Source organism: Spermophilus citellus (assembly GCF_964194105.1).
Source record: "Spermophilus citellus genome assembly, chromosome: 5".
Classification (NCBI taxonomy): domain Eukaryota; kingdom Metazoa; phylum Chordata; class Mammalia; order Rodentia; family Sciuridae; genus Spermophilus; species Spermophilus citellus.
Genome location: NC_138186.1, coordinates 162,536,202 through 162,553,723, shown reverse-complemented (window position 1 = coordinate 162,553,723; position 17,522 = coordinate 162,536,202). Strand labels below are relative to the sequence as shown.

The window sequence follows — 17,522 nt, the reverse complement described above, 5'->3', positions numbered from 1 at the left end:
AGGGCCCCCATGAAAAATATAAAGCCCATGACAAAGGAGATCTTCAGGCAAGGTCTTGGTATCACCAGACACTGACACTCTCCAGAGTTGGGAGGGTCACCAAATGCCATGCTTATTATATTCAGGAGTGTATAACAGACAACACTGTATTTCAGACACTTAAAGAATTTTAATAAAGTGGAGTTTTGGTATAAAACTCTTATGAACAACTTACTTAGAATTCTATTCAAAGATACAAGGAAAAAAAAAAAAACAACAGAAAAAAGTATGCATGAGTTCCCACCTGAGAACGTTGCTATGGGAAAAGGAAAGCTGAGCCATCCTGTTTTCAGTGAGTGCTACTGGTCTACCACATGAAAGGGTGGCCAAACAGGAATGCAGTACTGACTCATGCCACAACACGGAGGGGCCCAGACAACATCACACTAAGTGAAAGAAATCCGACCTGACAGGCCACCTACAGTACAATTCCAGGTATACAAAATGCCTAGAATTGGCCAATCCATAGAGTAGATTTGTGGTTACCAGGAGCTAGGGGGACAGATCATTCTTCCAAAGCCAGGCACAGTGGTGCACACCTGTAATCCCAGCTTCTCAGGAGGCCAAAGCTAGAGGATCATAAGCTGGAACTCAGCCTGGGCAACTTAGTGAAGCCCTGTCACAAACGGGCTGGGAATGTAGCTCAGTGGCAGAACACTTGCCTAGCATGTGGGAGACTCAGTACAAATCCCAGTCTCTCTCTCTCTCACACCACACACACACACGCACACACATGCACACACTGCGCAACAATAAAGATAGTGAAAATATTACTACAAGCAACTCATCTTTCACCAACCATCACAAGGCAGGAAGTTCCTAATCGCCACCCCCAATCCCCAGACAAGAACGGAGATGAGATGACAAGGGCCATCATGAATTCAGTTAAATCTAAATTTGCTCTACTAAAGGGCAAATTATTAGAGGGTTTTACTCTATGTGCATTAATAGAGAAATATTTAAAAGGAGACAAAAAAAAAAGAGACAAGGTTAAAATCCAGACATTTCCCCATGTGGAGGGAAAAGCAAGGCATTACAGGACTGTCCTTCCCCGAGACTGACTGTGACCTTCTCCAAGTTCCCAGGGACTTCCCGTGTCTCTGTGCCTTGATTTACCCAGCTGTGAGAGTGAAATGATAATAACATCTCTGCTCCATCAGGGTGAAGCAAGGGGTAATTAGTGCTTTTAAGGCTCTGTGTGATCTTTATATTGAGACAGCCTGCTATTATTCCAGAGCCCTAACAAACACCTTCTTCACAGCAGTCAAGACCTGACTCTATTTAAAGAGGTAAAGAGATGCCGACAAAACTAAATGGAATTCTTGATCCATTACATTGCTTTTTTTCACTTTATAACCTTTCCTAAGAAATGAGCATTCCTGCAGTCATTAAATTGTTATGTTAATCGTACGAAATAGATGAATTTTAGAGAGAGAAAAATGAAAGACTAAACTGTCTTGTCCAGTCCCTTGTTAGGAATTGCAGTAATGGAAATCAGATCCACCTGCCCCAACTCACACAGAACAAAGCCGGGGTGAGAGTCCAGACATGATTCCTGTGGACCTAGCCTTTCACAATGAAAACGCATCTCACTATCAGTTCTGACCTAGCCTGGTGACACAGACATTCCTGCTCCTTTTTAGTTGTGGTTTTCACTTTATCTAGGTCATAAACACCAATAAACCCACTGCAATTGCAAACAAGACAGATGTGGGACCCTGGCTGGACTCTCAGGCTGCTGGGATGGGTGGTAAGGCTCTTCAGAGCCAGAGCATCCCGTTCCCAGCCCAGCACAGCCAAAGGCCAGCTCAGAGTCCCCTCCATGTGCTGAAGTAAGTGGAGACCTCAGTCACATCCCACACTCTCCCTGCAGTAGATCAAGGAAGAGACCTGGAGCCTCAAAGTGTGCGGCGGGGATTCTGCTTATGCCCACAGCCTGCTCTCAGCGACAGCCCTGACACCTTCCTTTTGGTTGTCACTATTTACTCAACACCTGCAATTGACCGAGAAGTGTGCTAGCGCTGTGTCTCAAACATCTCTGGCTTCTACCAAGTCCCCGTGTTCACGGGATTTTTAGCAATAGGTGAATACGTAAGCAGTAGGTGCTAACTCCTCCGTCCCGTACACAGGCAGAGTCCTTTCAGAGCTCAAAACGGGGAGAGCCCAGGACTGTTCACCTGCGGGCAGCCCCTGCATTTCACAGAATACAGCCCTAAAAGACAAGTGCAAAGGTGAGTAGAGAGTCTGCCAAATCCCAATCTTGGATTCCTCAAAGACTCATGAAATCTACCTCCCATCTCACCTTGAAACACCCTGTCACACCTCTTAGTCTCCTTTCTCAGCTAAGTCAAACTGACCTCCACAAGACCGAAGGACAACCATGGTGTGCTGAAGGCTTGCTGGCCAGGGCCCACCTGACGGCTGGCATTTAAGCCATGAGTACTAAACTTAGGCTTCTTACCAACATTTATAGTCCCTTCTTCCCCTCATTTTTATAAAATAAAAATGATTAAGTCTAATGAACACTCAGAAAATTTTGCTGATACTACCACGAAAAGACACTTAAAGTTCGTAGAAGCCTGACACAGTCATTCATCCACAGAAACGTGAAGTCGGAATTCAATTCACAGCTGGCGATTCAGGAGGGAACAGTGTGTTGGAAAGGTAAGTGAAGCAGTGGACGATAACATGTCCTTCCATTCAAATTATTGTGTATCTGCCAGGGCTCTAGCTGTCCTTGGAGAAGAAGATGCACAATAATTTTGGTAACAATGTCACATGTCTATTTCCAAAGAAATTTTCTAGAGCTACCAAGAAGTAACAAAATTGGTTAAATTGAACTTTGTCATTTTCTTCATTTTATATTAAAGAGGCTAATTACCCCCCCCCAAAAAAAAAGGATTTGTAAATGGATAATTTACAAATGATCATAGGTGATTACTGTAGCATCAGAAATAAATTTATAAGATACAACAGATAATCACTGAATTGTCTGAAACTGATGCCCTGCAACTATATTTCAAAGTTTATTTATTTATTTATTTTTACAAACAAATGTGTGCTTTACACAAGGAGTGAAAATCTTTAAAGTTGGCAAGTTGTCACTCAAATCTATCATTCTATGTTGCTAATTTTGATCAATTTTGTGGAATTTTTCTAGATGGACTTTCACTACAAGCCATTTAAAAATTATCTTGAAGGTAGGTGAGACATGCATCAGAGAGACTTAGCACAGTGTCCCACTGTCCTGGCCAATCATCTCAGAGACTTGCCATTGTCTTTTGCTGGAGAGTTTGCTCCCAGATGTCCCCAGAGCTCTATCCCTTACCTCCTTCAAGCCTTTGTTCCAATGTGCCTCTAGTTCTGAAGTCTGCTGGATTTACAATGTCACCCCCCAGTCCCTACTCCAGTTCCTTGCTGCCCTGATCCAACTTCTCCATTCCACTTGGAAATTCCCTGTTAGTACACTACTTAATTTATTTATTATGCTTTTGCCCATCTTCTATTTCCTGCACTAAAATGTGTAAGAATTTCTTTTAACCTGTTTTGTTGACTGTACACTTTTATTACAACAGTCCCTGCCACACAATAGCTAGTCATTAAATAGCTGTTAAGTGAATGCCTGAAAGAAAAGTTAAAGAAGGCAAATATGTGTTTTCCAGAGACCACCAGTTTCTCAGCTGGGGCTGAGGGTGCTCTCTGCAGGTAATGCAACCTACTGTGGGGGTGAGGGGCTGCATGTGCTTCATGGACCTAAAGGAAGGCCTTGAATTCAGAAATAAGGACAAAAGTTCATTTCCCAACTTCAAGGTAAAAAAAAAAAAAAAAAAAGAAAGAAAGAAATTCAGTCAAATTATTCACACCACAGATTAAACCTCAAGGAATAAACAAAGCCAGGATGCCCTTCTTGGCTACAAGTCTTAAACAGACCACAGTTGGGAGGCAGCATAGTTGTTCATGTACCGTGAGGGCAGAATGGTGAATGGTGAAGAGCTGGGGACTGTGGTCTCTTTTTCACATCTCAGTGTTGTCATTTCCATATTCTTTATTTACTATTGATGAAATGTTCCAGCAAATATTTATTGAGTGGTTCTGCTTATGTGCTGCGGAGTTATTGATGCTCAAAGAGTACCTGTTGAGGGAGGGCAAGCCCCGCTGCCTACCTATGGGCTCTGGTGGAGGACGGGCAGGGTCCTGCCACACGCAGCTCCCCACTCCCACCCCATTCCAGGCCTCTGTTGTCTCAATGTGGCTGGAGCAGCTCCTATGCCCTTCCCAGCACTGGCACCAGAGTGGCCTGTCTTGCTTACGTACAAATGTGACCAGCCCTGAGAATCTCACCGGGCTTCTCTGCCCGACTTCCTAGCCCTGGCCGCCCATCGGGCTGTCCTTCCCCTTCCCGTTGGCACCAGACTCTCCTACAGTCTCACACTCTTCCCCACAGCCAGGCTCCCAGCTCCCTCCTCACTTCCTCAGCCTCCTCCTCTACCCCTTCATGCTTCAGAGTCCAACATAAAGGAGACCCTCCCTCAGAAGTGGCCCTGACCACGCCCACGTGAGTCTTCTGCCCCTTTTGCTGCTGTCTGAAGATTACAAGAGACCTTCTCAAATCAAGCCCTCTAGCATCCTGAGGCCAGCGAGATCCTTTCAAGGACTCTCCAAGTTCAAAATTACTCTCAGAATAACAGCATTTGCCCTTTTCTCCAAGGTCATTCCCACAGATAGTGCAGTGCCTTGGCAGGTGACTCTTGCGACATCTCAGCACACATTTTAAGGCAATGACTTCAATCTGTCCTAGGCGTCACTGCATTCTTCACCGCCACATGCTCAGTCTGAGAAATATTCCAGTTGCCGCAGTCTGGCTGGGCACAATTCAGGAGCCACTTGTCAAAAGAAACTAACTATTTTTAGAACCACACACGCCAAACAAAACAGCTCCTCAGGAAAAAACCCTCAGAGCCCAACTGCCACCACCGGCTTCCCACAAGCCTCTCTACCCCACACCAGCCTCTCCACCTCCCACAATCCTCCTGCTCTTGAAGCCGATTGGCTGGGTCGCATGGGCGGAGCCAAAGAAGTCCCCCAATGAGCAGCTCCGTGGTCTGAAAGGGCAGGGAAACAGCCCAATGAGCATCACCGCAGAGGAGCCAATCAGCTAGATGTTGCTGGGGCCGCTTTGAGCCAATCATCAGCTGGCAGTCTGAAGGGTGGGGAAACAGCCCAATGAACATCACCGCAGAGGAGCCAATCAGCTAGATGTTGCTGGGCCGCTGTGAGCAAATCATCAGCCGGCAGCTGGAAGTTTGCTAGCAGCTGGAAGTTTGCTGGGGCCCCTTTTTGGCTGTGGCTCTCAACACCAGTTTCACTTAAGAATGGAATTTCCCTTATGAAGCTGCACGAATTATGAAGCTTTCTACATCTCGACCCTTAGAATGCAGCTGAGAAGTGCACACAGCTCTCTGCCACAGGCCAAAGGAGGGACGTGGGTGGTTGTGAGGAAAAGCACTTAGACAACTGAGTTTCAGACTGAACTCGTGAAACTGTGATTTGTACTTAAAAATACAACTAATTGGGGGCTGGGGCTGGGGCTCAGTGGTAGTGGATTTGCCTGCATGTGTGAGTCACTGGGTTCGGTTCTCAGCACTGCACATAAATAAATAAAATAAAGGTCTATCAACAACTAAAAAAATTTTTTAAAATACAACTAATTGAGAATATTTTCTTTAAAATGAACAGAGTGAGCCTTCTAAGAAAACAACTGACAGTATTTGCAGATATAATACTAACTTCCGGGCAAAAATTAGATTCTTGGAAACTTTGTATCTGCCACTATGAGTGTGACAGCTCCCCAATATTCAAAGACTTTTCCAATGAGATTTGATGTGAATTTTTTAATACAGAGTAATAAGACATCTATACTTGAGAGCCACATAACTCAGTGAGTCCATATTTTTCAAATAAATGTATGCTGTAAAATAATGTATGAGTAAAAGACCCATTTCAACTGCAAGATAACCTACTGGATGTTTGTGACCATGAAGAAAAGTCCACTAACACTTTCTCAGATGCCACGTTGCAACTAACTTTGAAGGACTACTACTTCAGTTTTGGTGTAATATCAAAAACAGTCTCCACAATTATCAGAAAGGGCTATTAAAATACTCCTTCCTGAGTGCGTATGTCTGGGTGAGACTGGACCATCTTCAAACAGTGCCACCAGAACAATGCATGGCAACAAATGGCACGAGGAATCCAGTGGTCCTCCGTGAAGATACATGATCAAGAGGTTTGTAAAACTGTAGAACAAAACTACTCTTCTCACAACTTTTTTTTTTTTTTTTTTGGTTTGAAGAAACATTTCATGAAATGGGTTCATTGCAAGTTTAAAATTAAGAAGTATTTTTGAGATTCTTCTCAGTTTAAATTTCTAATACAATAAACAGCTATGTAACTAGGGCTCTTTGGGGTCCTCAATAATCCCTAGCAGTAAAGGATCCAGAAGGAGCCCACCAAGTTTGTTGAAACCAGGTGGTCGCTACAGTGGGTGTCGGTGCCCACGTCACCTGTAGCCCAGCACCTGAAGGTAGGGTTGTTTGTTTTCTCCATTTTTGCATCTCTGCCATCAAACACAGCACTCGACACAACCACAAGTGGGTTACCTTACAGTTCTGGAGGTCGGAAGGCCAAGGCCGGTGGGGCTGGGTTCCCTCTGGACGCCTGGATCCACGTAGGGAAACTGTTTCTCTCCTTTCAAGTACCAATTTCCAAAGGCCGCCTGCAGGGCGTGGCTCATGGTCTGGTCACACTGACCACAGGGCACAGCTCCTGGCTCTGGCCTTCCTGCTCCCTCCTGGGTGGACTCTGCGCCACCCAGATAACCCAGAGTAATACCTCTTCTCGGGCCCCTCACTTCCTCCCATCCACAAAGCTCCTTTTGCCACGTAAGTCCCTGATGCCACATTTGCTGTTCTAAGGATTAGGGTCTGGGCACTTTGAAGGAGGCCCTCGTTCTGCCTACCACAGTCACATACTAAGGTAGTGCTATAAAAAAGCAGAAAAACACCCCACTATTCTTTAAGCTTTAAGCTTAAGCTTCCCCAGACCAGAATGAGAAAGATACCAAGAACAATCACTGCCCTGAAGGAGAACCTCAGGGGCTGAGAACAAAGCAGGAGGAATTAATCCATTTTCTTTAACACACATACTGTAGCCATGTGCCAGCACCACCTAGTGTTTTCCTCCTGTTTCCTCACTAACCCCACAAAAATGGGGGCTAAAAAGGAGATACCAGGATGTGGTCATTCTGGATGGTTTAATTCCTTCATAGGGAGGAACAGAGTCAGGAATATAATCCTTTTTTTGGCCCAATACAAAAGAAGAGGATCCGAGGTGGAAATACAGATGAGCATCATTTGGCAGCCAGAGCTTGAACGTCCACAGGAATAGAGGGGCTGCTTTTTCTTTTCCTTATGCAACAGGCTATGAGGATTCAGCCAGCCTGGACTCAGAGAGCTACACGCCACAGAGGTCTGGCTCACTCTGTGTGCACAGGAGGCGAGGCAGAGCATCAAGAAGGCTCAGATCTCTCTAAAAGTGGCACGCTTCAAATGCTCCACACACTGCCCTTCCAAGGAAGGTTCCTTAGCTTTTCACCTAAATGGTGTATTTGCACTTAATGGTCAGAGAAAGAACACAAAGCTGGCTTTTACTAAAAATGCTGGCAAACTCTGGGCAGCTTCTGCCCTGGCCACAGCACTGCCCCACCCTCCTTACTGAGGGGCATCGCCTCACTACCAGCCATCCCAGTGCAGGCCACAGGACATTATTGTGTCTGCTGTACCCCTAGAGGTGACCCGTGAGGACTGACCATCAGTATCTATGGCTTCCCAATGCTGACACGTGCTTGGGCTTTACAGGGAACTTACAGTCATTCACTCATTCACTCTTTTCCCCAAATCATTTTTATTAGTTTTCAGGGGACTTCCAATCATTAAAAACAATAAGACTCGCAGGAATGAAGCCATAGTATGAGAAAACAGAGCTGATAGGCTGGTGTGGGTTTTCAAACCACACTCCAGAGGTCATCAAAGGACCAGATGAGTCCTCTGAACTCCACCAGAGGCAGGGAAGGTGGTGGGGTTTTCCAGATGGTGCCACAATCTCCTGTAAGTCCCACAAGCTGCCCAGCAGTCTGACCCGCCTTTTCCCATGAGCTCTGCCTGCCACCTCTGTGCAGGCCACCAGCTCCGTGGGAGACTCCCTTGCTTCCTCTGGGTGCAGAACCTGTGCATCAGCAGTGCCCAGATCAAATGCCATCCCCTCTAGAAATCTCTCTTGGGCGCTCATGCTGCGAGTCCAGTCCTCAACTGTGCACTCCTCCGCCCTCTAATTCATCTTCACATGCCAAGGTCAAATCCCACCTCCGACCCCTGTTCTCTTCACCACAAAAGTTTTGATTTTTAATGTATTTTATTATTCACAAGTATTTCCACTCAACTGCAAGTTTCTTGAGATTATACAATGAATTCATCCTTATATACCAAGGTCAAATAAGTGAATGGCAAGAGTGAGAAAAAGAGAATCAGACTCCCAAACAAAATTCAGCAAGGGAATGAGTCCCCAAGATCTTTGTTCTCTCCACAGCTAACAGAAAGCCACATACTCCATTCTGGTGATGCACAGCACTGAAATCTCCTTTCAGAATGTTTCTAAGGAACTACTTAATCTGAGACCAAAGTTCCAAGTCCTGACAAAACTGATATTTCCCAATCAGCTTTTTAAAAATAAAAAATAAAAATGCATCTCCCTTCTTTAGGAACACTAATATGTTTTTATATCTTGGAGTCGAGGGTGTCAGCCAGACAGACTCAGTAATAGCGGTTTTACACACAGTGTGTTCTCCAAGCTAAATGCTATTAGTCATCCTAAACAAAATGCCCTCACTCTCACAAACAGGAAATGAGTGGCCTGGCCCCATCACAGCCAGCTCTGTAAGACTTTCCCCTGGTGAAAAGCTGTACCGTGGACACACACACATCCCCAGGAGCAAGGCATCCAGGAGAGCAAACTCACGTCTAAGTGGCTTCTTCTCAAAAAGAGAGAGGTTCAAAGGGAGCCTGGGGCTCAAGAGGAACCTTCACCACTGGGGACACATTCGCTGGGTCTGCACTGGCCTTTCCCACTTCATCTCCCGCTAAACACACCCCCACGCTACACCAAGGCATCAAGAGCATGCGTCCAAGCCACGAGTCCAGTGTTGACATAAGGACCTTGTTCAGGAACTCTGTGTCCAATGGACTTCCCCGAAAGCTGCTGGAATTGTTCAAAGGATGGCAAACACTAGAAAAGGGATTTTCATGCATAACTCATAAAAGCTCATGAACAGGAATCCAGCATAAACAGGCCTGGAACACCGGGTCCCATGAATGGTGGCCTGGTTGGCACTAAAATAACTAAAATTCCCTCGGGGGAATTCCAGTGGTGAAATTAGTTCTCCCTATAAAAAGTCTTTACAGATGATATTTCAGCTCAAGTCAAATACAGCTCATGGATATTCCCTCTTCCTATGAATATCAGAACAGGAATTAAAGGCAAAAATCAAAGAGCCCTTCACTTCTTGGGGGGCAAAGGAACTTCCTATGGAACACAGGTCAGTTCTCAGAATCTGGTCAGTGAGGACGTCAGGAAGGGAAGCTGATGACTGGGAATCCTCTGCTTCTTGGTGGACTCACCTACTGAATAGAACAGTCTCCTGAGCAAGGGCTGAGGAGCAAGTGAGGTGAGTTAACCAGTCCACTTGCTGCTTTCTGACCACTACAGAGGACAGTGGTGGCAGTTTGAGGCACATATTTCCTAACTGAGAGAACACCCCACCTGAGCACAACAGTTACCTTTTGCTATAATCTCCTTCAATTTTTAAGAACTCAAAGAGAGGGGCTGCTTAGGTCCAGGCTTGCCTCCTGTAGACTACTGGCCATGAGGCAGTGTGAGTGCATGCACTGACCAGGTGTGGCCATTGGGGGGCCACCCTGGTTGGCTAAAAGTGGAGCCTGCACTGCCCAAAATCACCTGAAGGAGGCGCTCATAGCAGGACCCATCAAGCAAGTCTCACTCACTGTGGAGTTTGAGAATCATTTCCCTGAATGTTATACATACAGATCAAGCAGCCTTCAATACCAGTAGAACCCATCTTTTCTTTAAAAAAAAAAAAAAAAAAAAACATAGAGCCTAAACAGCAACCCACAACCACTTCCCTGGCTCTCATGTCACTGTGACTAACACTTCTTTTAGACACAGATAGAGACAGATAATTTTTCCCCCCTCTACTCAAACCTAAGATTAACCAACATAAATGTCTGGATATCTGACCAAAACCCAAAATAGACCAAAAGCCCTAAGCTCCATGTAGCTTTTCCCCAGGACCTCACACATTCAAACACTCAATAGAGAGGAGGTCAGTAAATATTCCAAATATGACCAAACAACCAGTTAGTGCTTTCTTCCTCCTCCATCTTCTGATATTCTTAAGCTGTCCTTCCCTCTTCCCAAGTACCCAGACACCGTCTAGAAATGACCACTGCTAAGTATAAACCAGAATTGTGTTAATAACTGGTTTTCAAAGGCATGTAAGTTTTTATCTGTGCCAATTTTTTTTTTTAGAAAGAAAACAGGATTACCGTTTTCTGCTTCACTGCAAAAGCAAATCAAAGTAAGTTTCAATAAAATGTTAAGCTGCAAAGGCGAGGGAAGCGGGAAAATCAGGGTTTCAGACAAGGGGTGGTTATAGGTGTTTATGTGGCAGGTGGTCCCCAGAGCAGCAGAGAGAACCTGGCAGAAGCCCATGAACAGTGTGAGGCATCTCTGTGTGGGCGCACCAGGGCGCCCCCCAGGGGCCACTCGAAGAACAGCATGGAGCCTCTGCAAGGGAGGAGGAAGAGGGGTAGCACCCCCCACCAGGCCCCCGAAACCAGACTCAAGCCCCACTCTCACTGGGCTGCACATTCGTCCTCACAGCCCCTCTCAGAAATGCCACAAACGCAGGCTTCTTTTAACGCAGAGATGTTATGTACAGATGAAAAGTTTGCTCTTTCTTTTCTCTTTCAATTTCTTACCTGCCCACCCCATATTTTACATCCACCCAGCTACCTTCAGAATGAATAGGTTTCCTTCTGAAGTGTTCATTCAGAGGCAGTTAACTTCCTTCCCATGTGATGTAACTATCCCAAAAAGAAAGAAAAATAATCATGTTTGCAAAGTGTGTGGAGAAGCTGGCCCCTGTGGCTGTTTTCTTTCTAACACAAGCACATTACTATGGAACAGTCACCTGGAGCTCAGGAAAGGGGACAAACACCACCACCTAGGGAAAAAGGGATGGCACACTGCCTGGGATGCTGTCACCCTCCAAGGAACACAGTCCCACCAGGAAACCAGGAAGGAAGGGGCTAGTGGCTCTCCCTGGCTGGTGGGGAAGCCCCGTCCAGGGAAGAAATCTGCACATGTGGGCGCTGCAGCCATGTAGACGGGCACCAGCGGTAAGGCCAGCCGTGGACAAGCCCCGCTGCGGCTGGCTAGCCAAGTGACCTGTGCTCACAGCTCCTCGGGGAAGTTACCAAAATCTAGACCACCAGAAAGGCTCTTAGGACAAGGACTAGAGCGGCCATCTGACACACCCAGGACAATCTTTCCATCCTGTTTCCTTGCAGAAAGAGGTAGGCCAGCCTACCTCACCTGCTTCGTTCTATTAAAAAAAAAAAAAAAAAAAAAAAAAAAGGTAAATTCGACCCTTTTGCTGCTTTCTATAGGAATTCACTTATGAAAGTATCAAAAGTATAATAGACTCTTCAGTGATTCCTTATTGTGATAAAACGCATAGAGGTATAAACACAGGAAGTGCACACATCCCTCCAGAGTAATGAATCCAGCAAAGTGACACACGCACAGATTATGTGGAACACTCAGGCTTGTGACAGCAGCCAGCAGGTTGAATGATGGCCTAATATGGCACGTAACTAATGAGTTCCATCATAACTTTTTGTTTTATGATGCTCCCTTTTATATCCCAATAGTCAATTTAATAGCATTTTAAATGGGAAGAAAACCACAAGAGAGGAGGAGAAAGCATTAGGTATCTTATTGAATCACAAATCTTACAATCTGATTTTTTTAATTCCAAAAGTGACCTAATAAACTTGCTTTATAATTACATCCATCCTAACAGCTTTTCTTTGGGGTTTTTCATTCATTTTTGGTAATCATGCAAAGGCTTCGATTGAAATACATTGTCATTTTAGTTAAGTATTGTGTTCCCAGGATGAGGACCCTGTCTTGGGCTCCTCTGAAGCTTGACCTCCGGGACACAGAGTGCTACCTCTCATGTTCCCAAATAGTTGGAGCCTCTAATCCATTAAATTGCAGCATGGGCAATATGCATGAGCAATAACTTCAGAAATTTAAGCTTTGGGATGATTTCCTCAGATGGAAATTTTACCTTGAGAAAAATACACTGGCATCAAATTTTTCAGTTTTAGGTCTTCACAAAGTTTTGAAATTCACAACCTATGTTGAAAGTTTCCTGCTTTACTGAGAAAGCATCTGACAACCACTTTGGCTGCTACAAGAGCCAGTATAGTGCTCAACAGGGGCCTGCTCTAGACCCAAAAGAGTAAGGAAAAGCCCTCAACCTCAGCTTTTATGCAGGCCTTCAACCTGCCTTCCATCACGGGCAACTGTGGTACTAAATACCGTGGGTGAGTTTAAAGAGTCTGCAATTTTAAAGAATATTCTGTGCAAAAATTATTAATTTGGGGTCTGAGGTAGTGGTTTAGTGGTAGAGCACTTGCCTAGCACAGGTGAGGCACTGGGTTTGATGCTCAGCACGACATTAGTAAAATAAATAAAATAAAGGTATAAAAAATTACTTTCTTTCTATTTTCAGGAAAGCACCATAACTACAAAAATGCATGTACTCTTGCTACAATCTATTCCAGTTGGCATCTGTGTTCTTCTCTTAGGAAGGATTCTTTGAAAAGTTTGTATCATCTGAGTTTGCAACAATGTATCAGCCTGAGAAAAAATACCCGCCAGTAAGAAGGAAGAGGACGCAGACTGACCATTTGCTGTATTCTTTTTAAAGTTGTCCAGGAATTCCTCCAGCAGTTGGGACTGGTTGGGAGAGGGCAGCAGACCCTTCTGGTCCCTAGAGAACAGGTCACTGTCCGACCAGGAAGTACACAGGGTTGCTTTTGTGTCCAGAGGCCAGGCAATCAAAGTGAGTCCAACGCTCTTCTCAGAAAACAGGGCCTCCATCTGCTTGAGGTCAAGATCAGACACAGCTTCCCCATTTAAGGTCATGATTTCATTGCCCTTTCTCAATCCTGAGCGGCAGCATAGGGAAACAGGAAGAAAACAGGTTACTGAAATATCTTGAAGGCTGCAAACTCAAACCGTGTACCCTGAGGGATGGTTTTGCCTGTTGCTTTCCTACATCTTACAGTAGCTAGCAGCCACTCAGAGCCACAGCACTACAGGGAAGAGTTCTGACATGACACAATTTGCAGAGCCACTGATTGATGAATGTTATGAGGGCAAATGCCCTTGGAAATGGAGTTTGCCTGCCTCTGTCTGCCTGCCTCTCATACTCTCTCCCTCCATCTGTACACGTGGACACATGCTCTCTCTTTTAAAATGTACATGCACATGCACACAAGCTTTCTGTGTCTATATACACATGCATTTTCAATTAAACTCTTAAGTTTATTTTCTTTAAAATTGCAGGAGAAACCATTTTTTGACAAAACAAAAAATTGCACAAAGTAGACCACATTTCTACAGTTTGAGAGTTAGAGAGAACAGACATGGTGCCACACAGACCTCCCCCGTATGCCAAGCCATCAGGGAGAACGTCACTGATAAATATCCGGCTGAGATGCTGGTGCTCATCCACCTGGGCTGTGACTGCAAACCCTGGGAATGAAAAGAAAAGTTAAATTCACCTCACCCCTCCACTTCCCCAACCCACTGACAGTATTTCCTTGAACACTTGCCTCCTGGTAAATTCACAGTGTTATTAACTGTGGCTACTCATCAATGTTCATATTCATTCCTTTCATTACTCAGGCCTTGTTCCCAAATATTGACATATTTTATTCTACTAATGTAAATAGTAATGTAAAAAAGAGAAAGGAAGTTCAGAATCTACTGTCATTCTCTGAAAACGTGAACATAAAACAACAAGGTCCAAAGATGGGGGGTGGGGACCAGCAAGGCACAGAGCTCCCTGCACTTACCAAAGTCAGACACACTCCCCATCTTCGTGAGCTGCACATCATAAATGTTTAGTGGAAAGACTTCTATTTCATCATAAACCTGAAAACGGCAGAAACAACAAAATCAGAGGTTTGATATTATGGTATCTTGGATTATTTTTGACTTTTTTTTCCATAACAAAACAAGAAAGCTATCAACAAACTACACTTTAGACGAGGGACATTTCCAAACCATGTGCGAAATTTAAGCCATTTTCCCTCAAAATTACATTTTTCAAACCCAAAAGGCCTCAGATATGATTCAGATTCCCTTTCCTAAAGTTAATGCACTCACCTGTTCTTGCATGTATTCACCCAGCGCAGGAATATAGCATTCGAAGCTCTCATCAACTAATTTTCGAAGTTGAAGGCCATAGTGACTGGGTTCCAAGTGCCTCATCTAGGAAAAAAAAAAAAAAAAGGAATTCAGACTTTAAATGTTCTTTTCAAATTTATCATTGTTCAGCAGGCCCATTAAAATCAAAGTAGAAATCTCTTTAAAAAAAAAAAAAAGACTATAAACCAGGCATAGTGGCACATGCCTATAATCCTAACAGTCTGGGAGGTGAGGGAGGAGGATTGCAAATTCAAAGCCAGCGACAGCAACTTAGACTCTCAGCAATTTAGCAAGACCCTGTTTCAAAATTAAAAAAAAAAAAAAAAAAAAAAAAAAAGAACTGGGGACATGGCTTAGTGGTTAAGTGCTCCTGGGTTCGATCCCTATCGCGTGCACGTGCACACACACACACACAAAGACTATATAATTTGCTGAGTTTAAAACTATAAAAGAGCTCAAATTTTATGTAAGAAAGAATAGACAAATAATAATTTCTAGGAAAATTTTTCTCTAGAAATTTTTCCCTTGCATTTAATGATAAAATCAAGGTAAAACAATCTGATGGTAGAATATACTTACCATTACAGCATATTGGTTGAATGTAACTAAGTGGCTTCCCATAACTAAAGTAAATGTGAATAATCTCAGGTTCTACAGACCTCAAAATTGGGAATTTCCCACCACATAATTTCTCAAAAGAAAAATGTACAAATACACATTCTTTCTCCCACCCTATACATTTTCAACACTGAGAAGTTTACTCAGGCCTATGAACACCACTGTTGTTTTTCTGCATTAAAAACCTCTCATACTGGAACAAAAGGCACATACGTTTCTGAGGCTGCAGGGTACATATGTAAACATATAGAATCGTAAAGCCTCAAGTCAAAATGACAGAAGAGTACTAAAAGCAACGATCAGCCTTATCTATTGCCTGCATGTGGTACAGAGTCACCAACTCTACATGTAGCCTTTTTTCTCCATTACACACATTACACACTCTCAATATTTAACTTCGATCTTTAAGCTCTACTGTGCCACCTGGTGGTCTGCAAGCTTCTGAGCTTCCTTTGTGAATGGATTTCATCTGGCTGCAGGCTGTCTTTAACACTTATCATGCACTTCCTTTTCAGACTAGGAATAAAGTCTAGATTGACTAATGAATAAAACATCATCTTGTGTCAATCTCCATGAAGCAACTGTGAATGGTATCGAGTTACTTATTTTGTCTGGAGAAACCAGGTAAAAGGATTTAAGATAATATCAAAGCACTTCACATTATACCACCTTCATACAGAGTACCATCTCCAGGTAACTGAAGTGGCAATACACATGAGAATCATCCTAGGTGTAAAGGTATTTAGAATTTAGGTAGAACACTCAGGTTCTTCATGGAGGTGAACAACTCATTCTGCTGAAGGGATCAAAGAAGGCAAATAAATATATCAACTAGTACGCCAACATGCTCCCTCTGTAGAAGCCTTTTACACTACACCAAATTAAAAGAGATAGGAGTGTGGCAATTAATTCTATTCATAAGTATATTTGTGCAGTAAAACCCATTCATTACCTTGCATGCCAAGGTCAAAATGTCTTCCACTCTGTGTTCTGGCTTGATGGTTACAGTGACTCCTTGATTGTCCTGAAAGTGAACGTAAGCCTGGATTTCCCACGTGGTGTCTCGGGGAGCACCATCTGCTGCTGACCCATATAGATGCAGAAGTTCATCCACCTGTTTTGAGATACGGGAAGAAAGGGCACACAGGTTAGACACCCAAATGAAGGAAACTCCTGATAAACTGTCCCCTTGATTTATGAAGTGGTTCTCAGAAGCCCCTCCACACTCCTCCTGTAGCAGTTCTCACAACCTCTGGGTTTCCCCCCTGGTCCATGTGGGAGAGACTGAGGCCCAGCAAGGGTGCAAGATCAGCAGACTCCTGTTCTTTCCACTCTACCTTTCTCCATGCAGATCAAGACAGAACACCGAAATCCATTCAGGGCTACCTGGTGTGCAGTCTGACTGCTCAAGATCTATGTTTGAGAAGGTCCACTGTGAAACTTGCATCTAAACTACGATCCTCCTCAAACCTCATCCACAACCTCTGCTCTCTGCCTGCATCCTGAGGCTGAAGTGCACTTCACTTAATCCAAGCACAAGTTTCCTCGAGTTTCAAATTGCTTTTTAAAAACTAACCCAAGTCCAGGGTTAGTTTTCTGTGTAGGCACTCTGGAAATCACCCCCAAATACCATCTTTAGGAGGCTTTCCCAAATGGCTTACTTTCCTAAATTTCACCGTCACAGTCATTGGATAATTTCATGCTAATGTGTTCTATGGTTTTATTAAAGAATTGTTAACATTTATTAAGCAATTCAGAAATGTTTTTCTCAGGCTAGGTTCTTGTATTTCCATTGTGATCAAAAGTAACAGACTCTATTGCTGAGGGCCATTACCAAGTAGGAAATTTCCTTGCCAGCGTACCCCATGTTAATTTCGCTGTTGACATTGCATGTTAGGTGACCCTGCCCAAGGACGAGGGTGGATCCAGGATTAGGGTGTATCCTGCAGTTTGAGGAAGTATCCCAATCCTTGGGTTTAGGGCGTTCCCGGTTTAAGACAAGGCGTTCCCAGTTTAAGACCTTGGATTTTAGGGAAGTTCGATGTTGAGGATTATTGCTGCTGGAATTAGGGCTTTCCTGCTGCCTAAGCTCCTGTTGAACTCTCGTGAGATTCAGAGAGCATTTTGGGAAATAAGCCTCGTGGAGTAGGTGAATTGGGCGGCAGCAGAACTGGGATTGCCCCAGAACGTGTGTGGAGGCCGGTGTGAGTTCGGGAATAAAGAAT

At 44.2% G+C, this 17,522-nt stretch overlaps 1 protein-coding gene across 1 annotated transcript in view; it reads right to left on the bottom strand.

Annotated features, from left to right (window-relative positions):
* The window catches only part of TIAM2 (TIAM Rac1 associated GEF 2), a 320,913-nt gene that overhangs the window by 46,323 nt on the left and 257,068 nt on the right, over nt 1–17,522 (bottom strand). Inside the window, 5 exon segments of the mRNA XM_081294660.1 lie at nt 13,149–13,412; nt 13,909–14,001; nt 14,325–14,403; nt 14,638–14,742; nt 16,250–16,411. Coding sequence (XP_081150786.1) covers nt 13,149–13,412; nt 13,909–14,001; nt 14,325–14,403; nt 14,638–14,742; nt 16,250–16,411 — 703 coding nt within the window.